The sequence below is a fragment of the Dipteris shenzhenensis genome, chromosome 21 (genome assembly GCF_047967505.1).
Source record: "Dipteris shenzhenensis isolate YYH24624 ecotype China chromosome 21, Dip_SZ_1.0, whole genome shotgun sequence".
NCBI lineage: Eukaryota > Viridiplantae > Streptophyta > Polypodiopsida > Gleicheniales > Dipteridaceae > Dipteris > Dipteris shenzhenensis.
In genome coordinates, this window is record NC_141616.1 from 51,644,113 (window position 1) to 51,667,550 (window position 23,438).

The 23,438-nt window shown below is 41.9% G+C and overlaps 1 protein-coding gene across 3 annotated transcripts in view; it reads left to right on the plus strand.

Annotated features, from left to right (window-relative positions):
• Positions 1-23,438, plus strand: part of CLC-F (chloride channel F) — an 83,052-nt gene that overhangs the window by 35,212 nt on the left and 24,402 nt on the right. For all 3 annotated transcript variants that reach the window (XR_015543010.1, XM_087392450.1, XM_087392449.1), the window contains 3 exons: positions 6,781-6,975; positions 7,269-7,723; positions 7,882-7,986. Coding sequence is in view for 2 of the 3 variants with exons in the window: in XM_087392450.1 (XP_087248576.1) it covers positions 6,781-6,975; positions 7,269-7,723; positions 7,882-7,986 (755 nt within the window). In the remaining variant the exon portion in view is untranslated. The remainder of the gene's footprint in view (positions 1-6,780; positions 6,976-7,268; positions 7,724-7,881; positions 7,987-23,438) is intronic.

The window sequence follows — 23,438 nt, forward strand, 5'->3', positions numbered from 1 at the left end:
GCTTTTTCCTTTATCCTTGTTTTGAGTTGAATTGGCCTGGCTCCTTGTATGAACTGAAAGCTTTACTCCTTTAGCTTCACTTACACACACACACACACTTTTTTTTTTGTGAAACTAGTAACTATATTTTTATCATGAAATCAATGTACATGACATTAGACTCCAAAAGAGAGCCTAATGGAAGAACTCAAAAACAGTCAGAAAACACTTCAAGGCTAGTCGCATCCAAGTCCCTCGCAGCATAACTATCATATAAAGATTGCTTGAGGGACATTATGAAGAAAGCATATGCCTGAGGAAACTGTTGTCCCATCCTAGAATGCAATCTGTGTGTCCAAATAGTCCATAGTACCCAAAAACGAGCCCAGTGAAAGAAAAGGAGGAATGGAGACATCTGAGATGAGAAGCATCCAAACATCCAGAAGAGTTTCCCGAATCTGATAGAGGGAAACCGAAGCCGCAGCAAATGAGAGACATGAGTGATCAATATCCGAGAGTGCGGGCAAGACCATAACAAATGGGGAACTGCCTCACGGTGATGAGAGCAACGGGGGCAGGAAGAGGAAGCAATACGACGTGCTGCCAATTTCGCCCCAATGGAAAAAAGCTCCCACTATACATCTCCAAAAGAAAAGCCTCTGTTTCAATGGCAATTTAGCTTTCCAAATTTTCTGGAGTTGTGATTGCCATCAAGATAAAGGCCTATCCAAATTCCAAAGAGTGTTGGCATGCTTATCAATCCATAGCGGTGGAAGAAGAAATCTGTAGACCATCGAGGAGGCTAGATTATGCATTGAAAGTGAACAGGTAGCAGGAGATAAGGAAGTCAGATTCCAGTCCAGTAATCTGTCCTGTACAAACAGTGGAGGAACATGAACAAATGGCTGCAACATAGTTGTAAGTATTCTCCAAATGGGCCTATGATGCAGACCCAAGGGGAATGTCCTGCAAGCTTCACTTACACACACACACACACACACACACACACACACACACATATATATATATGCATATACATACATACATACATACATACGTATATATGCATGCATGTATGTATGTATGTTTATGCTTATATATGTATATGCATATTATACACTTTTTTTTTTTGGGGGTAAATCCATGATTATATGCATATTATACACACACACACACACACACATGCATACATATATATATACATACATACATACATACATACATACACACATGTAAATAAATAAATATATATATAAGGGTTTAGGGATTAGGGTTTATGTGTTTTTAGAGGATGAGGTTGGGCATGTTCCTAGATTCATTTAGATATATATGTGTGTGTGTGTGTGTGTTCCCCCCAAGAGTGTGTGTGTAGTCTCAGGGTGTGAGAGAGAGATCGCGTGCTAGCCCTCGTGCTCCCACGCTGCAACTGCTTGTTTCTCCCTCAGTTTAACTCCTTGAGGTTCCGTTTGACGCCCGTTTTGTGTCTGTACGCTCTGTCAGAAAATTTGAATATTTTTTTTCATACTGTTAAAAATCCGTACGATTTTGTCTGTACAACCAGGAAAATCCGTACAGTTTTGTCCATACAGTCGGAAAAATCGGTACAATTTTGCTATCAAATTTTTTTTCTTCGTATTGTCAAAAATCCATACGATTTTGTTCGTACCGCTAGGAAAAACAGTTTTGTGGAAGCAACAACGCTTTACAAGGAGGAAAGCACAGCAGGTAAGTCTTTTTCTTAACTCGAATGGCGGATTATTCCTATGAGAAAACCTTTCACAAAGACAAGTTGGTTTTCAACAAGAAACAAAAACAGGTGGTGGATTCAGATGATTCCCTTCATGACTCTACTGAGGCTCAGCTTGTTTATGAGGTCGGCATCGTTGCCTTGTTTGGGTAGAAGTTGTGGATTTTCCTCAATGCTTGTCTTCTCTTCTATCTAAAATTGCAGCTTCCCTTGGTAAGGTGGTATGTCCACCTCGACCCAATGGAAATTCGAATCGCTTTTGCATTTTGTGGGATACGGATCATCCCACTCCAGCTTCATATTCAGTTAGTGTGAATAATGTTTTCATGGGGAGTGCCTTTTACAAGCTCAAGTGGGGGCTGTTTGTAGGTGCTTGCTTTGAATGCAAGCAATTTGGGCACATGGCTTGACAATGTTCTTCTCAAGCTCCACGGATGCCAGTGCAAGCTGAAACGGTTCAGCCTTTGAATAAGAATGGAATTGCCTCTTCTGTGGTAAAAAACAAAGGGGTCAAACAGTTTTGCTTTGTTCAAGACAAAGGCAAAGCCCTGGCTGTCTCAAATGTTAATGCTTCTTTTCCTGTGCCTTTGTCCTCTCTACCTCAGGGAAAGGCGGGAAAAATTTTGACTGATGGATGGGAAACTCCTCGCAAAGTGATCTCCCGAGGCGACCTTTGCCTTCTCGGACTTGGAGTGGTGCATCCTCTCATGGGAAAACACCTGCTGAAAACTCTGGTGTTGGCTTGACTTGGACTGCTGTGACTGCAAATCGGACCTTGTTTCATGAAGAAGAAGTTGCTGAACTTTTATCCTCTCCTCAGGCTGATGCTTCATCCCAGGCTAGAGACCCGGACATTGAGGTGGAAATGCAGACGTAGACAGCCCATTAGTTGCTGTACATACCTGTCCCATAACTGTACATATGCTTGATCATCTAAAGTGTGTTACTCTCAATGTACAAGGAATGTGTGATGGTCACAAATGGAAACTGGTCTGGATGTATATCAGGCAATTGCAGCCTAATATAGTTGCTTTGCAAGAGCATAATCAGCATATGTATGCTGGTCAGATAGGCTATTTTGCTGGTTATGATATCTTCTATGCTGGAGAGTAGTCCTTTTTTGGTGTGGCTTTTTTGATAAAGCACGACAACCTGTTGTGGCTCTCAATGATCGCCATGGTAGATGGATTATTGTTCAATGCCTTCTTCAAGGGAAAATTTTTAAATTTGCATCGGTTTATGCCTCCTAATCTTCTCGTGATAGAGCTTTGATCTGGGCTGCCATGCATACTTATCCATGGCGACAACATGTCTTTTTTTGTGATGACTTTAATAATGCCCCTCAATCGGGTGACAACACCTCAAGCCACACTCATATGTTGGCTTCTAAAACACAGGCATGGTCTGATTTTTTACTTCAGTTGCACCTGGTTGATCTCTGGAAGGAATTATAGCCCATACTTCCAAGCTATACCTTTTAGCATAATGCTCAATCTTCTTATCGGGCACACTTGGCCAGATGGTATCAAATTGATCCACAGCATTGTGATGCCTTTACTTGTCACATTTGGGTTGATCATGCTTTCACACATTCGGATCATGCTCCTCTTTGGTTGAGGCTTTCCTTTCATGAATTTCCCGCTGACAAATTGCCTTGCCGAAGGCTTTTGCTGATTAATAATAGTTATCTGGAGCATGCTGACTTTAAAGCCTTGGTCTCTGATGCTATTCAGCCTCTCTCTCGTCAGATACGCATTGGTTTGGATTATGCCTGGCACGCTTTTGTTGCTCGGATGCAAGCAGTTATTTGAGATTATGGCAAATCCTATATGCAAGCCACAAGGGAGATTGTAGCACATGCTAAATTTACTTGTTAGAGTTTGACTGAGCTTGCTAATCTTCGCCCTTTGTCTTTAAAGGAAAGCATGCTCTTATGTCAGGCTCAATTCTCTCTTCAATCCAATGACGCAGAAAGCTTGCTAAATGGGAAACTTGATCCAGACAACGGGCATTTTTGGATAAAGGCTGCTCTTCCAAGCAAATTTTTAAGAGTTTACACTACAAAAGACAGGCTGCCAATATCTGTTGGATTCGTATACCTGATGGATCTTGGTCAACATCTCGTTCAGAGCTTGCTGATTTATGTGTGCAGCACTTCTCCACTCATTTTGGGCATGTGGATACTCTTTCTCCTCGGGTCGTGTTTGCATGTCAGCTTCTTTTGCAGTATATTCATCCAATAAACATCCCTTCACTAAAAGGGAATTGTCTGATGCACTGAGATCCTGTGGCAGATGGAAATCTCCAGGATGGCATGGTCTCACTATTGAATTTTTTCTTCCATTTTGGGATATTCTTAAATTCACCTTGCTGCAAATGGTAAATACAGCATGGTAAAATCAGCAGATGCCTATGTCATGGAAAAAGGGTCTTCTCAAGCTGATTGCAAAAAAGCAGCTATGTGATTCACTTGGTGATTGGAGGCCAATCATGCTCATGCCAGTGATTTACAAGATCATTGCCAAAATGGTGGTTGATCGGATTAAAGGTTATTTGCATGATGGGTTGCATCCCTCCTAATATGGCTTTGTTTCACGTCGCCATATTACAGATAACATTGCCAATGCTTATATTGGGATTGAATATGCCAAATACACACAGCAGGATGTTAGATATTGCAAAAGCCTTTGACACAGTTCAATGGGATTTCATCTTGCAAACTATGCGAGCTTTGGGACTTGGACAAAAAATGCAGCAGGTTATTTACTGGCTTTACAGAGATAGCAATGCGGCTTGCATTCTGTTTGGGGTTATCTCTGATGAGTAGACTCTTCGTTGTTCGGTTCGCCAAGGATGCCCTCTCAGTGCTTTACTGTATGCCATTGCTACTCATCCTATGCTGCAATATATTGATCATCTTGTGGCTACAAGATCACTTCATGGCTTGGAATTGGATGCTAATCGCAGCATGGTTGCTCAAGCTTATGCTGATGATTCTCTCTTTACCCTGAAGAATATGCCCCATGATCTTGGTGCCTTGATGCATGCCCTCTCTGTTTATGGTTTGGTAGCTTGTCTTCATGTTAATTTTCTGAAGTCTCAGCTGCTTCTTTTGCATTCCAAAGACTGGCATAGTCTATTATGGCCCGTGGATATCATTCCACCCACTCAGTTTGTTCATAATCTTGGTTACCCTTTGGGGTGGGAACTCACTCATTGACAACAAATTGATTGGTTTTGGCTAAGCTTCGGAAAAAGCTTGAGTATTGGAAACTGGCAAGCTGGCCTTTGCATGTTCGTCTTCGAATAGTGCAGTCCATCCTTGTGGCATATATTCAATTTTACTTGTCATTGATCATGTTTACTAAGGCAGATCTTACATCTTTCATGTCTGTCTTTATGGAAATCTTCTGGCGATCCAAACATGGCAGATAAAGCCCAGGTTGCTTTCGATGCATCACATTTGTTCTCCCAAGATGCATGGTGGATTGAACATCACGGATATTCATGTGCATATTCTTGCCCACAGGGGGAAAATGTTGCTGCAATTTCTGCAAGGTGATCAGCCTTGGGCTCTTATGATGAGGACTCTGGTCACTCATATCAGTATTTATGCGTTTGGTCATTGGCAACTCGATCACTAGGATTTCTTTTTTGGCTGCACTAATGGCACTTTGCTTGGCTGCCCTTTTGTCTCCCGCTTGCTTCTTGACTGGAAGCATGTTCTTTCTCATAGGGAATGGAATGGAGGGCAATCTTTGTTTGGGAATTCTTTGAGAGCTGAAAGCATTCACTGGTCGAACGTCTTTCAGCCTCCCTTGGCTTTATAGGAACGTCGACGTTCATACTTTGTCTCGTTCAAAGGCATCACCTCAGTTGCTGATGTTATAGATGATGCTGGTACTGTGCTTCCCTTTTCTCTAGCAGCCACTACATATGGATTGGGCTCTCATTATCGTTCGTTGTGGCAACAAATTACTTCTATGCTTTTGCCTTTTGTACCGATTCCTCCTTTGGAACTCAAGGACCGGTTGGCAGATTGGACTTTGACTTCTCCAAGGTCCTCTTCTCGTCCTTTGAGGCTATCTCAGATTACTGTACTTGCATTGTATAAAATCCTTTTGCCTCAACCTTGGGTTTCAGAGAGAGGTGATTATGTTTGGCGAATGCATCGCCCAGCCAAGTGGTGGAGGTAAAGATTACAGCAACTTTGGGCCTATAAAGTACCACTTCGATAACAGGTTTTCTTTTGGCGAGTTCTTTTGGGATTGTTACCATCTGGACAGCTGTTAGCTCATTGACACATTGCTCCTGCACTTTGCCACAGATGTTCTGCTTCTTTCGAGATTGTGCCTCACTTGTTTTGGCATTGTCCCTGCTCTCGAGAGTTTTTTGATCTACTTCGATAGCGCCTGCGAGCGAGATTCCCATTTGTTCCGTTTGGGAAGTTCTTCTGGCTATTTGGGTGTCATCCATCCAGACCGGAGTTTCATCCTTACTTCATTTGGGTTTGCTATTGGGCACTATGGACTTTATGGACATATAGGAATTGTAAAGTCTTTGGTGATCCTACATTCTCTCTGTTTGGCTTTTTTAGGCGTTCTCTGCAGCAATCTTTCTTTGATTGCTTGCAGACCCGCTGCATAGATCATGAGGTCTTTTTGGCATATACTGAAATTTTCAGTTGATGTAATTGTAGCACCTTATTTTGAGGTTGCTACTCATATGATATAATCAATCAAAGATTTCAAAAAAAAAAAAAAAGTGTGTTCCCCCCCCCCCCCCCTCCCAAAGAAAAGACTTCTATTAAGTATGAGAGAAACTCCGAGAGAAAAGCTCAAGGGAAAAGTAACATCATACGAGGTATCAAAAAACCAATACTCTAGTAAAATTCTGTAAATAGTTAGAGAAAATCCAAAATTTATTTTTTCAAGTAAAAAATGGTGGATTTTCTCAAAATATGGCATTGGCCTTGTGTACTGTGCTAGTTGTGATTGTTTTAGCTGCTTGAATATGCTTTTTGTCAAGCTTGACATTGTGGGACTCAAATGCAGGATTCAATGCTGCTGTTTCTGGTTGCTTCTTTGCAATTGAGACAGTTCTAAGGCCGTTACATGCAGAGAACTCGCCTCCTCTTACTACAGCAATGATCATTTTAGCATCTGTACTCTCTTCAACAGTCTCAAATGGCCTGTTGGGAGAGAGGCCTGCCTTCATTGTACCAACATATGAGTTGAAGTCTGCAGCCGGTGGGTGCTTTTTCATGTACTGTTCAGAATGTTAAATGCTGAAAATTTTTGCAGCATTGCATAGCTATAAATTGTCTTTTCATGTAAGTTGGTGCATATTGTATACCGATGCCCAGTATGTATATTGCACTATGTAGATATCTAATATGTTTCACAATGAACGATCTTCGAGGTAAGTAAAGCTGTCAATTCTTTTAGCATGATTTAGCCTTTGTGGCTCAGTTGTGCAGTTTTTCCTTCCAAAACGATTCTTTGAATAAGTACTGAACTTTTCTTTTGACAATGTTTTGCAGAGCTTCCATTGTATCTATTATTGGGAATGCTATGTGGAGTTGTTAGTGTTTTGTTCACTCGATTGGTAGAATGGTTTACAAGTGTGTTTACTTTTATCAAGGAACGCGTTGGTATACCAACAACTGTTACCCCTGCATTGGGCGGTCTTGGAGTGGGATTAATAGCATTAAAGTATCCTGGGGTCCTGTATTGGGGCTTTACAAATGTTGATGAAATTTTACACTCTGGAAAGACAGCATCAGCTCCTGGAAAATGGCTTTTGACCCAGCTGATTGCTGCAAAAGTTGTGGCCACAGCTCTGTGCAAAGGCTCTGGGCTGGTGGGTGGGCTCTATGCCCCAAGCTTAATGATAGGATCTGCAGTGGGTTCAGTCTTTGGAGACTTAGCAGGGAGAGCTATAAATGCAGCCATTCCAGGACATGCTGCAGTGGCACATCCTCAGGCATATGCTTTGGTAGGCATTTCTTTTTGGTCCCCTTGATGATGAATTGGTTAAAGCATTGTGGACATTGATGCAGAAGGACAGTGTTCGTGCTGCTTTTGTAACTGTGTTAGAGTTGATTCTGGGATCTAAGCTTACTGCACACATCTCATAACTATGTGTTTTGACAGGTTGGAATGGCAGCCACACTAGCATCTGTATGCTCCGTTCCTCTCACATCTGTGCTACTACTCTTTGAACTAACCAAAGACTACCACATATTGCTTCCTCTTATGGTAATTACAAAAACCCCTTCTATGTACCTGTGATTTTATGGAATGCAATCTCTTCTACACACATAAAATCTCAAATTTACTTCTGCAATGTATAAGCATTTCTTTGGGGAGCCTTGTGGAATTTCAATGAGATGAGTTTGTGGAAGTTGAGTGGTGCGAAAGTTCCTTGTCTCTGTTTTTCTCATGCTTAATGTCATTCCTCTTGAAATTTCTTTGCTACATTCTAGGATTGATGTGTTTTTTTGTTGATGGCGAGAATGAGAAGTAGAGACGTTGGATAAAACAGGGATAAAAGGCATGCGCTGTGGGGCAAACGCTGACCACAAAATGTCTGAGAAATGCTATGCAAAATGTTTGAAGCTCCATAGTTTTTTTAAAATTTTTATTTTTCTATGTGCTATTGTGAATGTATGTACATGTTGTGCTCTTTTGATGTTATAAACATATTTGTCTCTATGAAGTGCAATATGAGATTGCTTACATCAGCCTCCCCATATACGTTTAGCTTTGGCCCATTCCTCACTCTCCAAACACGAAAAATGTCAATTTAAAGGCAATGGTCTCAACACTTTTTCTTAAAATATAAATTTCAGGGGCCCAAGGCCTCAACACCTTGGTGTTCAAGTTGTCTCTTGCTATCCACCCAGGATCCCTAGTAAGGGGAAGAAATGATACTTAACTTCCTCGATCGATTGTTTCACTATCGGCGATTCGGCAGATGGGATGGCACAGCCACAGGAGCAGGTTCAAAGAAGGATTCTAGAGTGTCCAGGGTTGAGCTAGGAGGGTCTCTTAACGCCTCCTTTTCTCTCCCATTGAAGTCCCTTTCCAGAAACCCCTACTAATTCCCGAAAAACATGAATCTGTATTGGATTGGGACTGAAGACTAATCCTGACGTGGACCGCTCCCATATGGGAATCACTTAGTCGCATGTACCCTTAGGAGGGTTCAATTCTTGTAGTACTCTAACCTGGTCCTAGCAAGTGAATTTACAGAAAATAATACATTTTAGATAGCGCACATTATTTTTATTGAGAGTTTAAGAGGGTCCATGTGAACAAGGTTTAAAATGTTTTCAAGCTTGTCTCATTTGTTATCATTCAGGGTTATTTCCTTTTGTTGTGGCTTGTCTCTTGCTGTCACCATCTTGCTTTGTGGCAATAGTTTTTTTGGTAAACAATATAGTGGCTGTATATTGTAAATTAGGATCAGCCAATATAATGTCAGCAGGGTTAACTAGCTAGATTACAGTGGTTCTTGGTAATGTTTTTAATAGTCTACTACGATGGTTTAAAGATTTTATTTCATTTATAATTATTCAAGGGCTAAATTTCATTTCACTATTGCCAATGGGTTGGAGGTTCAGTGTTTGCCAGCTGGTACAGGAGAACCTGAATCATGGAAGAATTCCACCTTTTTCACATGGACCCTCTATGTGATAGTTTGTGTAATTCACTGTGACATAAGCACCATACCCTGGTTAGGGAACAGGCATCCATGTGTGGTGCAGCCTGCTCAAGACAGTGGATATGGCCGTGTTTCACATAGTTATTAGAGTCATTCCTGCTCCATAATCTTTCGGTGTGGCACTATGATATCAGGGACTTCATTTGTGGCGTGCTCAGTATTTCAAGGGCACCTAGGCCCTGTGGATAAGTGCCAGAGAAGGATGGGCCTCCCTGCAACATTGGTAGTACTGGCTTTAGTCCTTAAGACATTAGGTGATTGAGATGAGGTGATACTTTGATTTGACAGGCCTGAGTGGCATAGTTGGTAGATGTGACCACTGCAATATATGCCCATGTTGTGCCTCATCTTTACTAGGAGCTGGCATAAGGGTACACTAAGTTGTCCCTTTGGATATCCAAGTGTACCATTTGAGATTAATACTCAAGAAGCTTGGGCACTCCATGAATTCTCTGGAGAGAGTAGGAAAATGCTCACAATAGAAGCTCACGTTCTTTGCTAGGGTGGGACAAGATATGTGAGTCTCTCAGCATCCAGATGAACTTGATTTAGCTCAGGCTTTTGCAGCCATATTCCATCAGAGTATTCCTCATATATTGGTAGTGAATGGCCTATCCCCTATGTCGCATACTGACCTCTAGATCCCCCCCTCCCAGTACAGTGAGCAAGAGGATGTGAAAGCTAGCTAAAGTAGTCTGGACCGATATTTGGCATCTCCAAGGCCCTCTGCAGAAGGTGAGCATCTGAGTCGAAGCCGACATGTGTTCTCTAGCTTAGGGAGTAGTAGCTATGAACTCCAAAAGAACATGACGATCTGCAGTTTTCCAAAGTTGAACCTACCTTGGTCAAATTTGTCTAGTCCATAGATTGTATCCTATGCTTTAGATTGCACTCACATGTATGGCCCTAGCTTGAGAAATTGGTGAAGAGGAGGGATTTCTCCTCAACCTTCTGGAGTGTCTTGGAAAGCATGCAACCTCAGGATGACGAAGTTGCACCTCCCTTCCCAAGATGGCCGTTCTTGTTTCAGGTCATGCTGGGATTTGGCTGTGTTAATGTTATGTTAAAAGAATGAAAAAGTTCAGTCACTGTACTTTTGGGTAAATGTACCATTTAGCTTGAGTTTTGTGTTACATAAACTGACAGCTAGCTGGTTGATGTCATAGAATGCTCTCAGCACTGCTAGTTGGTTATCTTTAGGAGAATACCAAGACCAGATCATATGTATGTATGCATGTATATAGAGAAGAAATATTTTATTGCTGTAAAATAATTACATTCATAGTTACTTCAAAAGTGGAGTACCTACTACTCAACTGAAAATCTCAGTATAAGCTGTATATACATCATGATCAATCAAATGAGTCTGACAGCAATCATATAACGATTGCTGCAGAGATCGTTTGAAAAAAAGAAAGGATGGAAAAGTAGGATCACCAAAAACTCTCTGATTTCTGTCCATCCATAGAGTCCACAGTGCCCAGTAGCGCACCCAAACAAAAAATAAATCAAAACCCTGTCTAGCTGGATGAAAATCAAACAACCAGAAGAACCTGCCAAAAGTAACAGTAGGAAATCTTGCTCGAAGCCCTTGTCAGATGAGAGCGAGGAAATCACAAGTGTGTGGACAGTGCTAGAAGATGTGAAGCATAGATTCAACAGAATGTAGACATCTGTGGCAAGCAGCCGGAGCAATATGTCTATGTGCGAGTAACTGCCTTGATGGAAAAATGCCAAGTAGGACTCGACAAAGGAAAAGCTATTGTCGAAGAGGGACTTTATATTGCCGAAGGAGACGCAGCCGCTTTCTCCACCACTTTAGTGGGCGATCCATATGCCAAACATAATTTGCTCTGTCAGAAATCCAAGGTGGAAGTAATAACACTTTATACAGAGAAGGCAGTGTGATATGTGAGAGCTTCAAAGGACGGGCTAAAGAGGAAGAAGAATGTAGAATCCAATCCTCAAGCCTATTTTGAAGTTCCAAACGAGGTACCGGCAAGAACGGTTAAAGCATTTCTGAAACTTGATGCCATAAAGGACGGTAATGAGCTCCCAAACCATATTTGCTAGCAGCCATAGAAAAAGATAAAAGAGTGTCATCATCCTGAAGTACATCCGCCACAGAAGAAATGCCTTTGAAAGATAGAAAATAAGAACGCCTGGGTTCTTGTATAGCCAAAGGAGGGTGGATTACTTTGGACCAATAAATATTCTCAGCCCTCAAGGAATTTCCCGACAAAGAATCTCTGCCATTCCATTCCAAGTGGGATAAAATATGCTTCCAATCAAGAAGCAAACGAGAGACAAAAGGGCAGCCTCTGATCTTGCCTTGAATAGAGCCAAATAGGAAATCCCATTGTGTAGGCTGCCAATGCCCAAAAGCAGAAGTATCAATATGCAACAAAAGAGAGCGGATCATGAAAGCTCAAGGCTGATCCCCTTGCATAAACTGCAACATCATTTTCCCCCTGTGAGCAAGTATACGCATCTGAATATTGAGTATGTTTAGACCCCCGTGCATCTTTGGAGAGCAAAGACGATGCATAGAGAGTAATCTGAGACTTTTCTTGCCATTTTTTGAACACCAGAAAATCTCCTTGATAGCAGACATAAAGGAAACCAGATCTGCCTTAGTGAACATGATGAGAGGCAGATAGAATTATATGTATGCTATCAAAATGGATTGCGTTATTCGCAAATGAACATGTAATGCCCAAGTTGCAAGCTTCCAATATTCAAGTTTTGCCCTCAACTTTGTGAGCACCCAATCAGTTTGTTGAGAACGAGTGAGCCCCCAACCTAGAGGATAGCCAAGATATCGAATCAATTGAGAAGTTGAAACAATTTCCCCAGGCCACAAAAGACTATGCTAGTCTTTAGCATGCAACGGCAATAATTTTGATTTCTGAAAATTGGCACGAAGACCAGCAACCAAACCATATGTAGAAAGAGCATGCATAATCATGGAGAGATCGCTTCGAGTATTTTTCGGGGTAAAGAAAGAATCATCAGCATATGCTTGAGCGATCATGCTACGGCTGCCAGGAATTTCCAATCCATGCAACATGCCAGTGTCCAAGAGGTGGTCCATATATTGAAGCATTGGATGAGTGGCTACGGCAAAAAGTAAAGCACTGAGGGGACATGCTTGCCGAATAGAACAACCAAGAGTCCAGGTTGTAGAAATATCCCCTGAAAGTATGCAGGCAGCTTAACTATCTTGATATAGCCAATTGATAACTTGTTGCATTTTTGTGCCAAATCCCAAGGCCTGCATAGTGAATGAAATAAAGTTTCACTTAACAGTATCAAAAGCTTTGGCAATATCAACTTGCAATAGTAGAACATCGTGTTGCATATTCGATTCCAACATAAGCATTAGCAATGTTATCTGTGATATGCCTACGAGGAACAAAACCATATTGCGCAGGATGCAACCCATCATGTAAATAACCTTTTAGCCGATCAACAATCATTTTGGTAGTAACTTTTTAAATGACGGACATAAGCGTGATAGGTCTCCAATCAGCCAAAGACTCACGAATTTGCTTTTTTGGAAGGAGTTTAACAAGACCTCTCTTCCATGTGTGTAGCATTTTTTGATTTTGCCAAGCAGAGTTCACCATATGCAGCAATGTATGCTTCAAAACAGGCCAATATTCTCGAAAGAACTCAACTGTAAGACCATCCCATCCTGGAGATCTCCATCTACCATAGGATTTGATTGCATCTGACAATTCCCTCTCAGTAAGGGTTCCTCCAATTCCAAATCTTGAGTAGTGGAAATAATAGGAGAAACATGGTGTAAAAGTAAATTTCTTGCAGACAAAACGTGCTACGAGGGAGGATTTGCAGAACCAAACTGCTGAGAGAAATGATGAATACAAATTAAAGCAAGTTGTGACCGTGATGTAGTCCATGAACCATCAAGCAGAAGCACCCTGCAAATGTTTGTTTTTAATCTCTTCTGATGGAAGCTTTTAAAAAATTGTTTGGAAGAGCAGTCTTTATCTGTAAAAGCGCTTTGTCTTGCTCTAGTCTCCCATTTAGCTAGTGTCCTGTGATCATTGATTTGAAGACAATGTCTAGCTTGGCATGGTGTTGTTTGCTCATGCAAGGACAATGGACGAAGATGACTGAGTTTAGTGAGGTCTTGACAAGTCAATTTGGCCTGAGCAACAGTTTCCCTCATAGTCTTCATGTAAGACTTGCCATAACCTCTAATTACAACTTGCATTTTGGAAACAAAAGAATCCCATGCATTATTAATATCAAAGTGGCTCTGAGAAGACAGAGAGTGAGATGCTTTAGTAACCATGGCCTTGAAAACAACATGCTGCAAATAGCTATTGTTCACAATTAGATGTCGCCTTTGAGGCAGTCTATCATCTGGCATATCACAAAAAGATAACCTCAACCATAAAGGTGCATGATCTGAATGCACAAAGGCATAGTCAATCCACATTTTGCATGTAAAATCATCATTTTGTTGTGGAGCTACACTATACTAGCGATCCAGACGTGCTTGATAAGAAGAAGGGGCATTATGTTGGAAAGTGTATCTTGGTGACAAAGGTTGCAATTCCTTCCAAAGATCAACCAAATCAAGATGCATCAGTAATTGAGACCATGCATGCCTTTTAGGGGTTAACATACGAGTATTTCCTGATGTATTGTCACCTTGTTGTGGAGCATTATTGAAATCCCCACATATAAAGGCATGATATCTCCATGGATATCGTTGCATGGCATCCCAAATTGCAGTTCTATCCCGAGAAGATTGAGGTGCATAGACAGATGCAAATTCAAACACCTCGCCTTGAATGATGCATTGAAGAATAATCCATTTGCCTTGATTATCATTCGAAGCAATAACTGGCTGAAGCTCATGCTTGATCAGAAAGACTACATCTGAGAAAGAATGCTCCCCAGCATAGAAGATATCATATCTACAGTAATGACCTATCTTTCCTGCATGGACATGTTGATTGTGTTCTTGTAATGGCACTATGTCAGGCTGAAATCTATTGATATACAGCCACACAAATTTCCATTTTCTACTATCACACATCCCCTGAACATTAAGTGTAAAACATTTGAGATGAGCTGTCATATTTACAGATATTTATAGGAGAAAAACAGCTGTGTAAAGTAGCAACCTTCAGGATGTCAACCCTGCATTTCTACCTCAGGGTCAGGTTCTCTTCCGTGAGAAGAAACATCTGCCTGAGGAGTGGACAGCAAAGCAGCAACCTCTTCTTCAGGGAACATGGTTCTGCTAGCTGTCAATGCAGCCCTTGTGATCCCAATTGCTAAGTTGACCTCTGGAGAGTTTCCACTAGAAGATGCACCATTCCAAGTGCGAGGGGGTGGAGGTCGTCGAATAGAAATAACTTTTCTTGGACTTTGCCATCCATCAATTGGAGGTTCCGGTCCTTTTGCCTTTTGCTGAGGGTTGAATAACAGGAAGCGAAGGGGAAGAAGCAGTCCCATTTGAAACCACTAGAGCTTTGCCTTCATTCTGATTCAGAAAAAACAGTCTATTATCTCTATTTTTTTTCTCAATAGAGGCAGGAGCAATCTTAGTGGGCATCTGAATAGGCAAAGTGGCAGGAGGCATTTTATGCTGACTCATTGGACACTGCGAAGCGATGTGCCCAAGTTTTTTACAGTCAAAGCAAGCCCCTAAAAATAATTCCCATTTCAATTTATAAAAAGCACTTCCCATGTGAACATTGTTCATCGTGACTGAATAAGACTCTAGTGTGGTATTATCAGTATCCCAGAGAATGCAAAATCGATTTGAGTTGCCATTAGGCCGTGGTGGGCAAACAACTTTGCCTAAAGTCGCTGTAATTTTAGGCAAGAGTGAAGCCATGCATTGTGGGAAGTCTACAACTTCAACCCAGACTGGACATCGGTGTTGGATCAAAGCTTGAAAATCCCTTGTGGGAGACCATGGCAAACCGTGCACCATTTGCTGCCCAAAAAAGAGGGGCGAATGTTGCAAAAGCATTTGCGTGTGAATCTCATCTACCATAATGACCTCAAAAAAACCTATGGCTGCATAGTGTATCTTCCAAACAAATGAGCCAGCCAGTGTGCGGGTCAACCAGTTGCCTACCTCTGCAGCAGGTGGCATCTGACCTGGGAAAAATAAAATAACTGCATTTTTGGCATATTCTCTAACTGGATCCACAATTTTATCCACTTCAATCATGAGACCAACCGAGGGAACAGAGTCTTTCCACTCTTTTCTTGTGTCTGCAAATTCTTAATGCATGTTATCATAAACTAGTTGTGCTTTAACAAAATCATGCACTGGGTCATGCTTACCCTCAGCCTGCTTTTGCTTTTTGCATTGAAGTGATCGATCCTTTTGAAAAGTTTTTTCATAAGAGTATTCAGCCATGTCTTTGGAAGAGGATGGAACCCAAAAAGGAGGTACCTGTAATGTGATAATAGAGAAAAAACAGTCCCAAAAAGAAAAAACAGCCCACAGAGAAGAAGAAAATAGTGTATTTGCAAGGAGAAGAAGGGGAAAGAGAGATGTAGGGATTTAGAAAAAGAAAAGACAAGGTCTGTAGAAGAAAAAGAGAAAAAAAACCAGTAAAAGTTCCCAGATGAACTATTTTTCAGAAAAAGAGGGGAGATTCTGGCGATGGAAAGAGTACATAGGACCCAGAAACCCAAGAGGAGAGAAAGGGGAGCAGAGAGCCCTCAGAACCAGCGTATAGATGCAGTCCGTGAGCAAAACCCTGCATAAAAATGACCCAGGAGCAGGGAATCAACTGGCAGCAGCAGCCTGAGCAGGGCGGGACAGGCCGTACAGGTCCGTACACCTGTACGGAAACTGTACGGAATTATGGCGGGCTGTACAGCAGGTAGTTAATGGTCCAAAATGCCGTTTTCTGAGCTCTGAAGTGGCGCAGCAGGTAGCTGATGCAAACGGGCTGGTTTGGGGGGGCTAGGGGGCTGATGGGAAGGCTGGAGCAAGGGCTGCAGGTCCTGTCTCACTCTCCACCAACACACACACACACACACACACAGAGCATGTTTCACTAGTTCATATTATGTATATGTACACACACCACACACACACTTTTTTTTTGGTAATATCCAGTGCATATATTTATATGATCATAAATTTACATGATGGGAGGTCTCCAAAATGGAGAGTATCCCAAAGTTTAGAAGCATAAAAAGAAAAGCTCTATGCAAGAAGCATCCATATCACCCTCATGGCAGGCATCATATAAGGATTGCCGCAATGAGGCTCGGAAAGATTCATATGACTTGTGAATCTGCCGACCCAAGTATGCCAAATTATGCTCACTCCAGATTGTCCAAAGAGCCCAATATCGCACCCAAGAGAGAAATAGTGAGTATTGAGACAAAGACTTCATAAATCTTCCAAAGAGCCAGAAATGTTTCCCAAATCTGTGACTCAGGAAACGGCTCTGAAGATAATCTGAAATTCTCCTGAGGAGGATCTTAGTACACGTGCAGTGCCAAAGCAAATGAATAACAGTCTCTGAAGGAGCCTGACATCTTAAACATGTGGATGGTGCAATGCGACGTTTAGCAAGTGTGACCCCCACTGACAATGTACCTGTCATACATCTCCAAAGAAAAAGTCTTTGTTTCAATGGCATTTTACACTTCCACAACATCCTGAGATTCTTCCGCCACCATGAGAGGGGCTTCCTTATATGCCACAGAGAATTAGCATATTGTTGAATCCATGGAGCAGGCTGAAGAAGCCTATAGGCTTTGATGGAGGTTAAGGTAGGAAGAGGAATAAGATGAGTGCATGTAGCAGAGGGTTGCAATTGCCAATCCGTAAGCCTGTCGGTGTCCTCCACAGGAGGAACAGGTAGAAAAGGATGTAATAAGTCAGCAATTTTCTTCCATATAGACCTATGATGCATTCCCAATGCATAGGAAGCAGTCGCGTGAGGAAAAGATAAGACATATCCCTGATCATCTACCACATCATGTATGTATCTAATTCCCAATTTCATGAGATTGTAGGCCCACATCATGTATGTATCTAATTCCCAATTTCATGAGATTGTAGGCCCGAACAGGTTCCTGTAAGACGAGGCGGAATTGCAAAAATGGCACTCCAATGAATGCTTTCTTTCCTCATTGAGTTTGTCCCCAAGCAATTATCAGGAGCCCATTTGACCTTAGAAAGTACTTGTTTCCAGTCAAGTATCAGAGCAGTAGAGAAAGAACAGCCAGGTATCTTTCCTACAAATCTGCTAATGACAACCTCCCAATGATTAGTAGTCCAATGACCATAAGCACAAGTCCTCATGTTGACACACATGGATGCTAGCATACAAGTCCATGGCTGTTGTTGGCGGAAAAAATTATGCAGCATAGTCGCCTTCCTTGCAAGCACATGATATCTTATATTGAGGACATTAAGTCCACCATGCATCCTAGGAGAGCACACCATCCATCTTCATCAGTCTCAATGCTTTGACAGTAGTTTTTGTTTTCCATACCATCTCCATAGCTTGAGACATAACAAAAAAAAAAAAAGGATTAGTGGGGCTAAACAGGGCCAAAAGGAAGCCCTGTTTAGCCCCACTAACCCTTTTTTTTTTTACTTCTGTTAATCGTCGCTATATAGCGACGTTTACCAGTGTCGCTATATAGCGACGATTAACAGAGTCGCTATATAGCGACGTTTGCATCGTCGCTATATAGCGACAATTAACAGCGTCGCTATATAGCGACGGTTTATAGCGACGCTCCTTTTCCGACGATTTTAACGACTTTTATAGCGACCTTTGCGCCCGTGAAAAAAAAAATTTTTAATGTAAAAAGCATCGGTATTTCCGTCGGAAAATGGCCTACTGACGGAGAGGAATCTTAGAATGCTAAATGTGTCTCAAACGTTTCCGCCACCATTTCATAGGACGATAAAGATGTCAAAGCTGGTTTGCCTTTTGTGAGATAAATGGTGGAGGAAGTAGAACTTTATAAAGAGAAGAGACAGTAATATGTGCAAACTGCAGAGGATGGCATGACAAGCCCACAGAAGAAAGTGTCCAGTCTTGAAGACGATCCTGTAGATGCAGTGGAGGAAGTGGCTGAAAAGATTGGAGCATCAAAGTAATCTTATGCCAAAGTGGATGATAATGCATTCCAAGGCCAAATTTAGCAGCGGCCAAAGGAAAAGTAAGGGGAAATCCATCATCATCAACAACATCCTGAACCAAACGAATCCCCTTGAGACTCATAAAGTCAACAATCTGGTTGGATTCTCGCAGCTCTCAAGAAAAAGTTGTTGTACTGGAAATTGGCAACTTGGCCTCTGCATGTTCGTCTTCGAATTGTGCAATCTATTCCGATGACATACATTCAATTCTACTTGCCTCTTATTAAGTTCAGCAGGGCTGATCTTGCCTCTTTTATGTCTAAGGTTGTGGAAATCTTCTGGTATTCTCGCCATGGCAAAAAAAGCTTGTGTTTGCTTCAAGTACAACATCTTTGTTCTCCAAAGATGCATGGACGTCTTAATATTCTCAATATCCATCTGCACATTCTTGCTCATAAGGGGAAACTCATGTTTTTGCAAGATTCTCAACCATAGGCTGCCATGATTCATCATTTACTCCTGCATGTTGAATCTCCAGCTTTTGGTCATTGGCAGCTTTCCAAGTGGGAGTTTCTTTTTGGTTCTGTGACAGGCAAAATCCTTGGCTGTCCTTTTGTTTCCCATTTGTTAATGGATTGGAAACATATCCTTTCCCACTTGGATTGGTAGGGCAGTGATTCGTTGAGCTCGAGAGAAAGTCCAATGTCCATCAGAAAGCAGAGTACGACAAATATTGGTAGCTTGTCGCTTATGATGTAAGCTCTTAAAAAAACCCTTTGATGAGCAACCTTTATCCAAGAAAGCTCGTTGACGAGCTCTTGTCTCCCATTTGGTAATTTTTCTATGATCATTACTTTATAACACACACACACACACACATTTTTAATATAGTGAAAACTTTTGATTGATTATATTACAAGAGTAGCGACCTCAAAAACAAGGCAGCCAAAAGCATATCAACTGAAAATCTCAGTGTATGCTAGATATACATCATGATCTATGCAGTGCGTCTGCAAGCAATCAAAGAAGGATTGCTGCAGAGAACGCTTAAAAAAGCCAAATAGGGAAAATTTGGGATTACCAAAGACTTTATAGTTCTTGTCTGTCTATAAAGTCTAGAGTGCCGAATAGCGAACCCAAACAAAGAAAAGATGAAACTCCGGTCTGGGTGGATGAAAACCAAAGAGCGAGAAAGACTTCCCAAAAGGAACAGTTGGAAATCTCGCTCGCAGGCACTGCCGAAGAAGATCAATGAACTCACGAGAACATGGACAAAACCAGAATAAATGAGGCACAGTCTCCTGAGAACTCAAGCATCTGTGGCAATGAGTAGGAGCAATATGTCTACGAGCCAACGTTTGTTTAGATGGAAAAATGCCCAGAAGCACTCGCTAGAAGAAAACTTGTTGCCGAAGAGGAGTTTTGTAGGCCTAAAGCTGCTGTAATCTCTTTCTCCACCACTTGGCTGGGCGATGCACGCACACACACACACACACTTTTTTTTAAAAAGTGAAATCTTTTATTTCTGTGTGGGAAACTCCAGAAAGAGGTAAAAACCCGCCAATAAGTACAAAGGAAAAATTTACAAGTAAAGCCTCAGAGCAAAAGTCATGAGGCTTTACTCTCCCGTTGTTGAAGAGACACTTTTTTTAGTGAAATCTTTCATTTCTGTGTGGGAAACCTCAAAAAGAGGTAAAAACCCACCAATAAGTACAAAGGAAAAAATTTACAAGTAAAGCCTCAGAGAAAAAACTCATGAAGCAACCCAGTAAAATTCGATGGAGGAGAATCAAGCAAAACATCCTCCATTTTCAGATTGTTGCTTTGTAAAAATTGATGCAGTGAAGAAACTGCACCGTCTATAAAAACCATCCTGTTTTTTGTCCTTGTGATTCTTCTTAATACAAGTTGGCAGCCGGAATTTTGGAATCACAGGGTCAAAAACCTGTTGCAACATAGGATGAAAAGAATCTAGAGAAAAAGGAACATCTGCATCCTGACTCTGGCACAGTCATCACAAGCAAAGGAACTGGATCAACATCTGTACCCTTTGACGAAGGAGCTGCATTTGATAAATCAGGACTAATCATTTTAGCTTCACTCCAAGTATCAACTTGAGAGATAGCATGTGCAGCATCTTGTATGATACCCTCTTCAAGGGGCACATCCATATCCTGAGGAGAAGGAGGCTGGTGGTGGTCAACAGAAGTCCGATCCTGAGCTTCTTTAGCAACCGAATGATTGGCCAGTGATTTATCTACCTTCCTCCAGTAGTGCTTCGGAGCAGTGAAAGAAGGCTTATCCAATGAAGCCATAGCAGAAACTGGAGGAGAAGGAAGAGTAATCTTGACAGCTGAAGAAGGAGCAGGAGGAGTGGTCCTGGAAGCAGAAGGGCAATCACGTGAAAAATAATCAACCTGCCGGCACAGATAACATGCTGTAGGAAAAGAGGCAAAATACAGCCTGATGCGCATCGGATGGTCAAATCCCAAATCAAGATCCAGAGTACTGGCTACATCATACCCCATAAAATACAAAGGTGAACATCTCAGGTAGCCTGCAAAAACTCTTGTCTCGAAACATGTATAGGCCTCCCCAAAAGCGCTGCAAGAGTAGGAAGATGCTGAAGAAGAGGCAGAGGCAACACTTTGAGGGTAATCCAGACCGGACAGTGAGTCAGAAGAGAGGCAGACAGATCAAAAAGTGGATCCCAGGGCATCACATAAGCAAAGAAACCAGCCCCATGAATGACAAGTCACTCCACCACATTAGTCGAAGAGCAGTGGGCATAATAAAAACCTTTGCCAAGAAAGACAAAGGAGGAAAGGCAATCCTGACCCACTGCAACTTCAGCCCAACGACGAAGTTGAGCTGCAGATAAAACTGTGCCCATAAAGTAGAGACAGACCCCAAACTGATGAGCCTGTCAAAGACCAGAAACCAGAAGGGCAAAGTCCAAAGAACAAACAAGTAGTGAACCCGATGAAGGAACATCTGTGACAGAAGCAAAACACATTTGGCGAAGAAGGTCCAGCTAGAGGGAAGATGAAGGACCATCCGCGATATCCAGCTTTGCCGATTTAACCAAAGTGGAGGGAGGCAAACCACCACACTTCCACGGATTTTAAAGTGAAAACTTTGAATGCTTTATATTTCAAGATAGCTAACCAGAAAAAAAACTAGCAAGCTGAAATATTACATCAAGCAAAAATGTCAATATAGGACAAATATACATCCTGATCTATGCACTGGTTTCTAGCTTTCCGGAGAGTCGAGAGTGCCCAGTAGTGAACCCAGGTAAAGTACAAATCAAAATCCAGCCATTTAGGATAGATCCCAAACAACCAGAAAGCTTGCCAGAAGAAGCGTGAGAAAATCGCATTCTCAATTTGTGTCGGAGGATGCCCAAGAAGCTATGTGTCTCGGGGCAATGCCAAAAGATATGAGATATTGATTTCCTTGGAGGTAAACACGGATGACAGATAGCTGGAGCAATATGTCTGCATGATAAAAGCTGTCTAGACGGAACAAGCCCCAATAGAACGCGCCATAAGAAGACCTGTTGGTGTAATGGAATCTTGGAGTGCTAAATTTGTTTCACTCTTTCTCCACCATTTGAGTGGATGGTGCAATGCCCAAATCTGATTGGCCTTGTCCGACACCTAGGGTGGTTATGACATAACGCGCCATAAAAAGACCTGTTGGTGTAGTGGAACCTTGGAGTGCCAAATCTGTTTCAATCTCTTTCTCCACCATTTGAGTGGGCAGTGCAATGCTGATTGGCCCTGTCCGACACCTAGGGTGGTGATAACATAACTTTATATAAAGGAGAGATTGTTATATGAGACAGCTTCAAAGGACGAATGGACGAGTATAAAGGAGGAAGAGTCCAATCTTGAAGCTTGTCTTGAAGTTTTAAAGGCGGTATTGGCTGAAATGGCTAAAGCATTCGAGTAATGACTTGCCATACCGGACGATAGTGCATGCCCAAACCGTATTTTGCAGCAGCCAAAGGTAAGGATAAAAGAGTGCCATCATCCTTAATAACATCAGCAACATTGGAAATCCCTTTTGTATGAAGAAAATAAGAGGGGCGGGGCTCCTGCAGGGCCAAGGGAGGAGAAAAAACCCGTGACCAATGGATGCTCTCAACTCGCAAAGAGTTACCCTGTAAAGAGTCTCTTCCATTCCATTCCAAGTGTGAAAGAATATGCTTCCAATCTAGAAACATCTGAGAAACCATAGGGCAACCTTTAATGTTGCCTTCAATGCAGCCCAAAAGAAAAGCCCACTCCGTGGGTTGCCAAAAGCCAAAAGTAGGAGTGGTGATGTGGACAAGTAAGGAGTGCATCAGAGCAGCCCAAGGCTGATCATCTTGAAGAAACTGAAGCATCATTTTGCCTTTGAATATAAGCCACCAAGATAGAGTGAACTGTGCGAAGACGGACTTGCCAAGTAGCCAACTTCCAATATTCCAAATTCTTCTTCAATTTAGCAAGAAGCCAATCAATCTGTTGACGGTGAGTAATGCTCCAACCCAGAGGATATCCAAGATGACGAATCAATTGAGTAGGTGAAACAATTTCCCCCGGCTAGAGCAGTCTTTGCTAATCCTTAGAGTGCAATGGCAACAGACTGGATTTCTGAAAATTAACGTGAAGGCCAGCAGCCAGTCGATACAAAGAGAGAGCCTGCATAACTGAACAAAAATCCCTTGGAGTGTTTTTTGGCATGAAAAATGAATCATCTGCATAAACCTGAGAGCGACTTGCAGGAATTTCCAGCCCATGTAGTATATCTGTCGCCACCAAATGATCAATATCTCGAAGCATTGGATGCGTGGCTATAGCATATAATATAGCACTG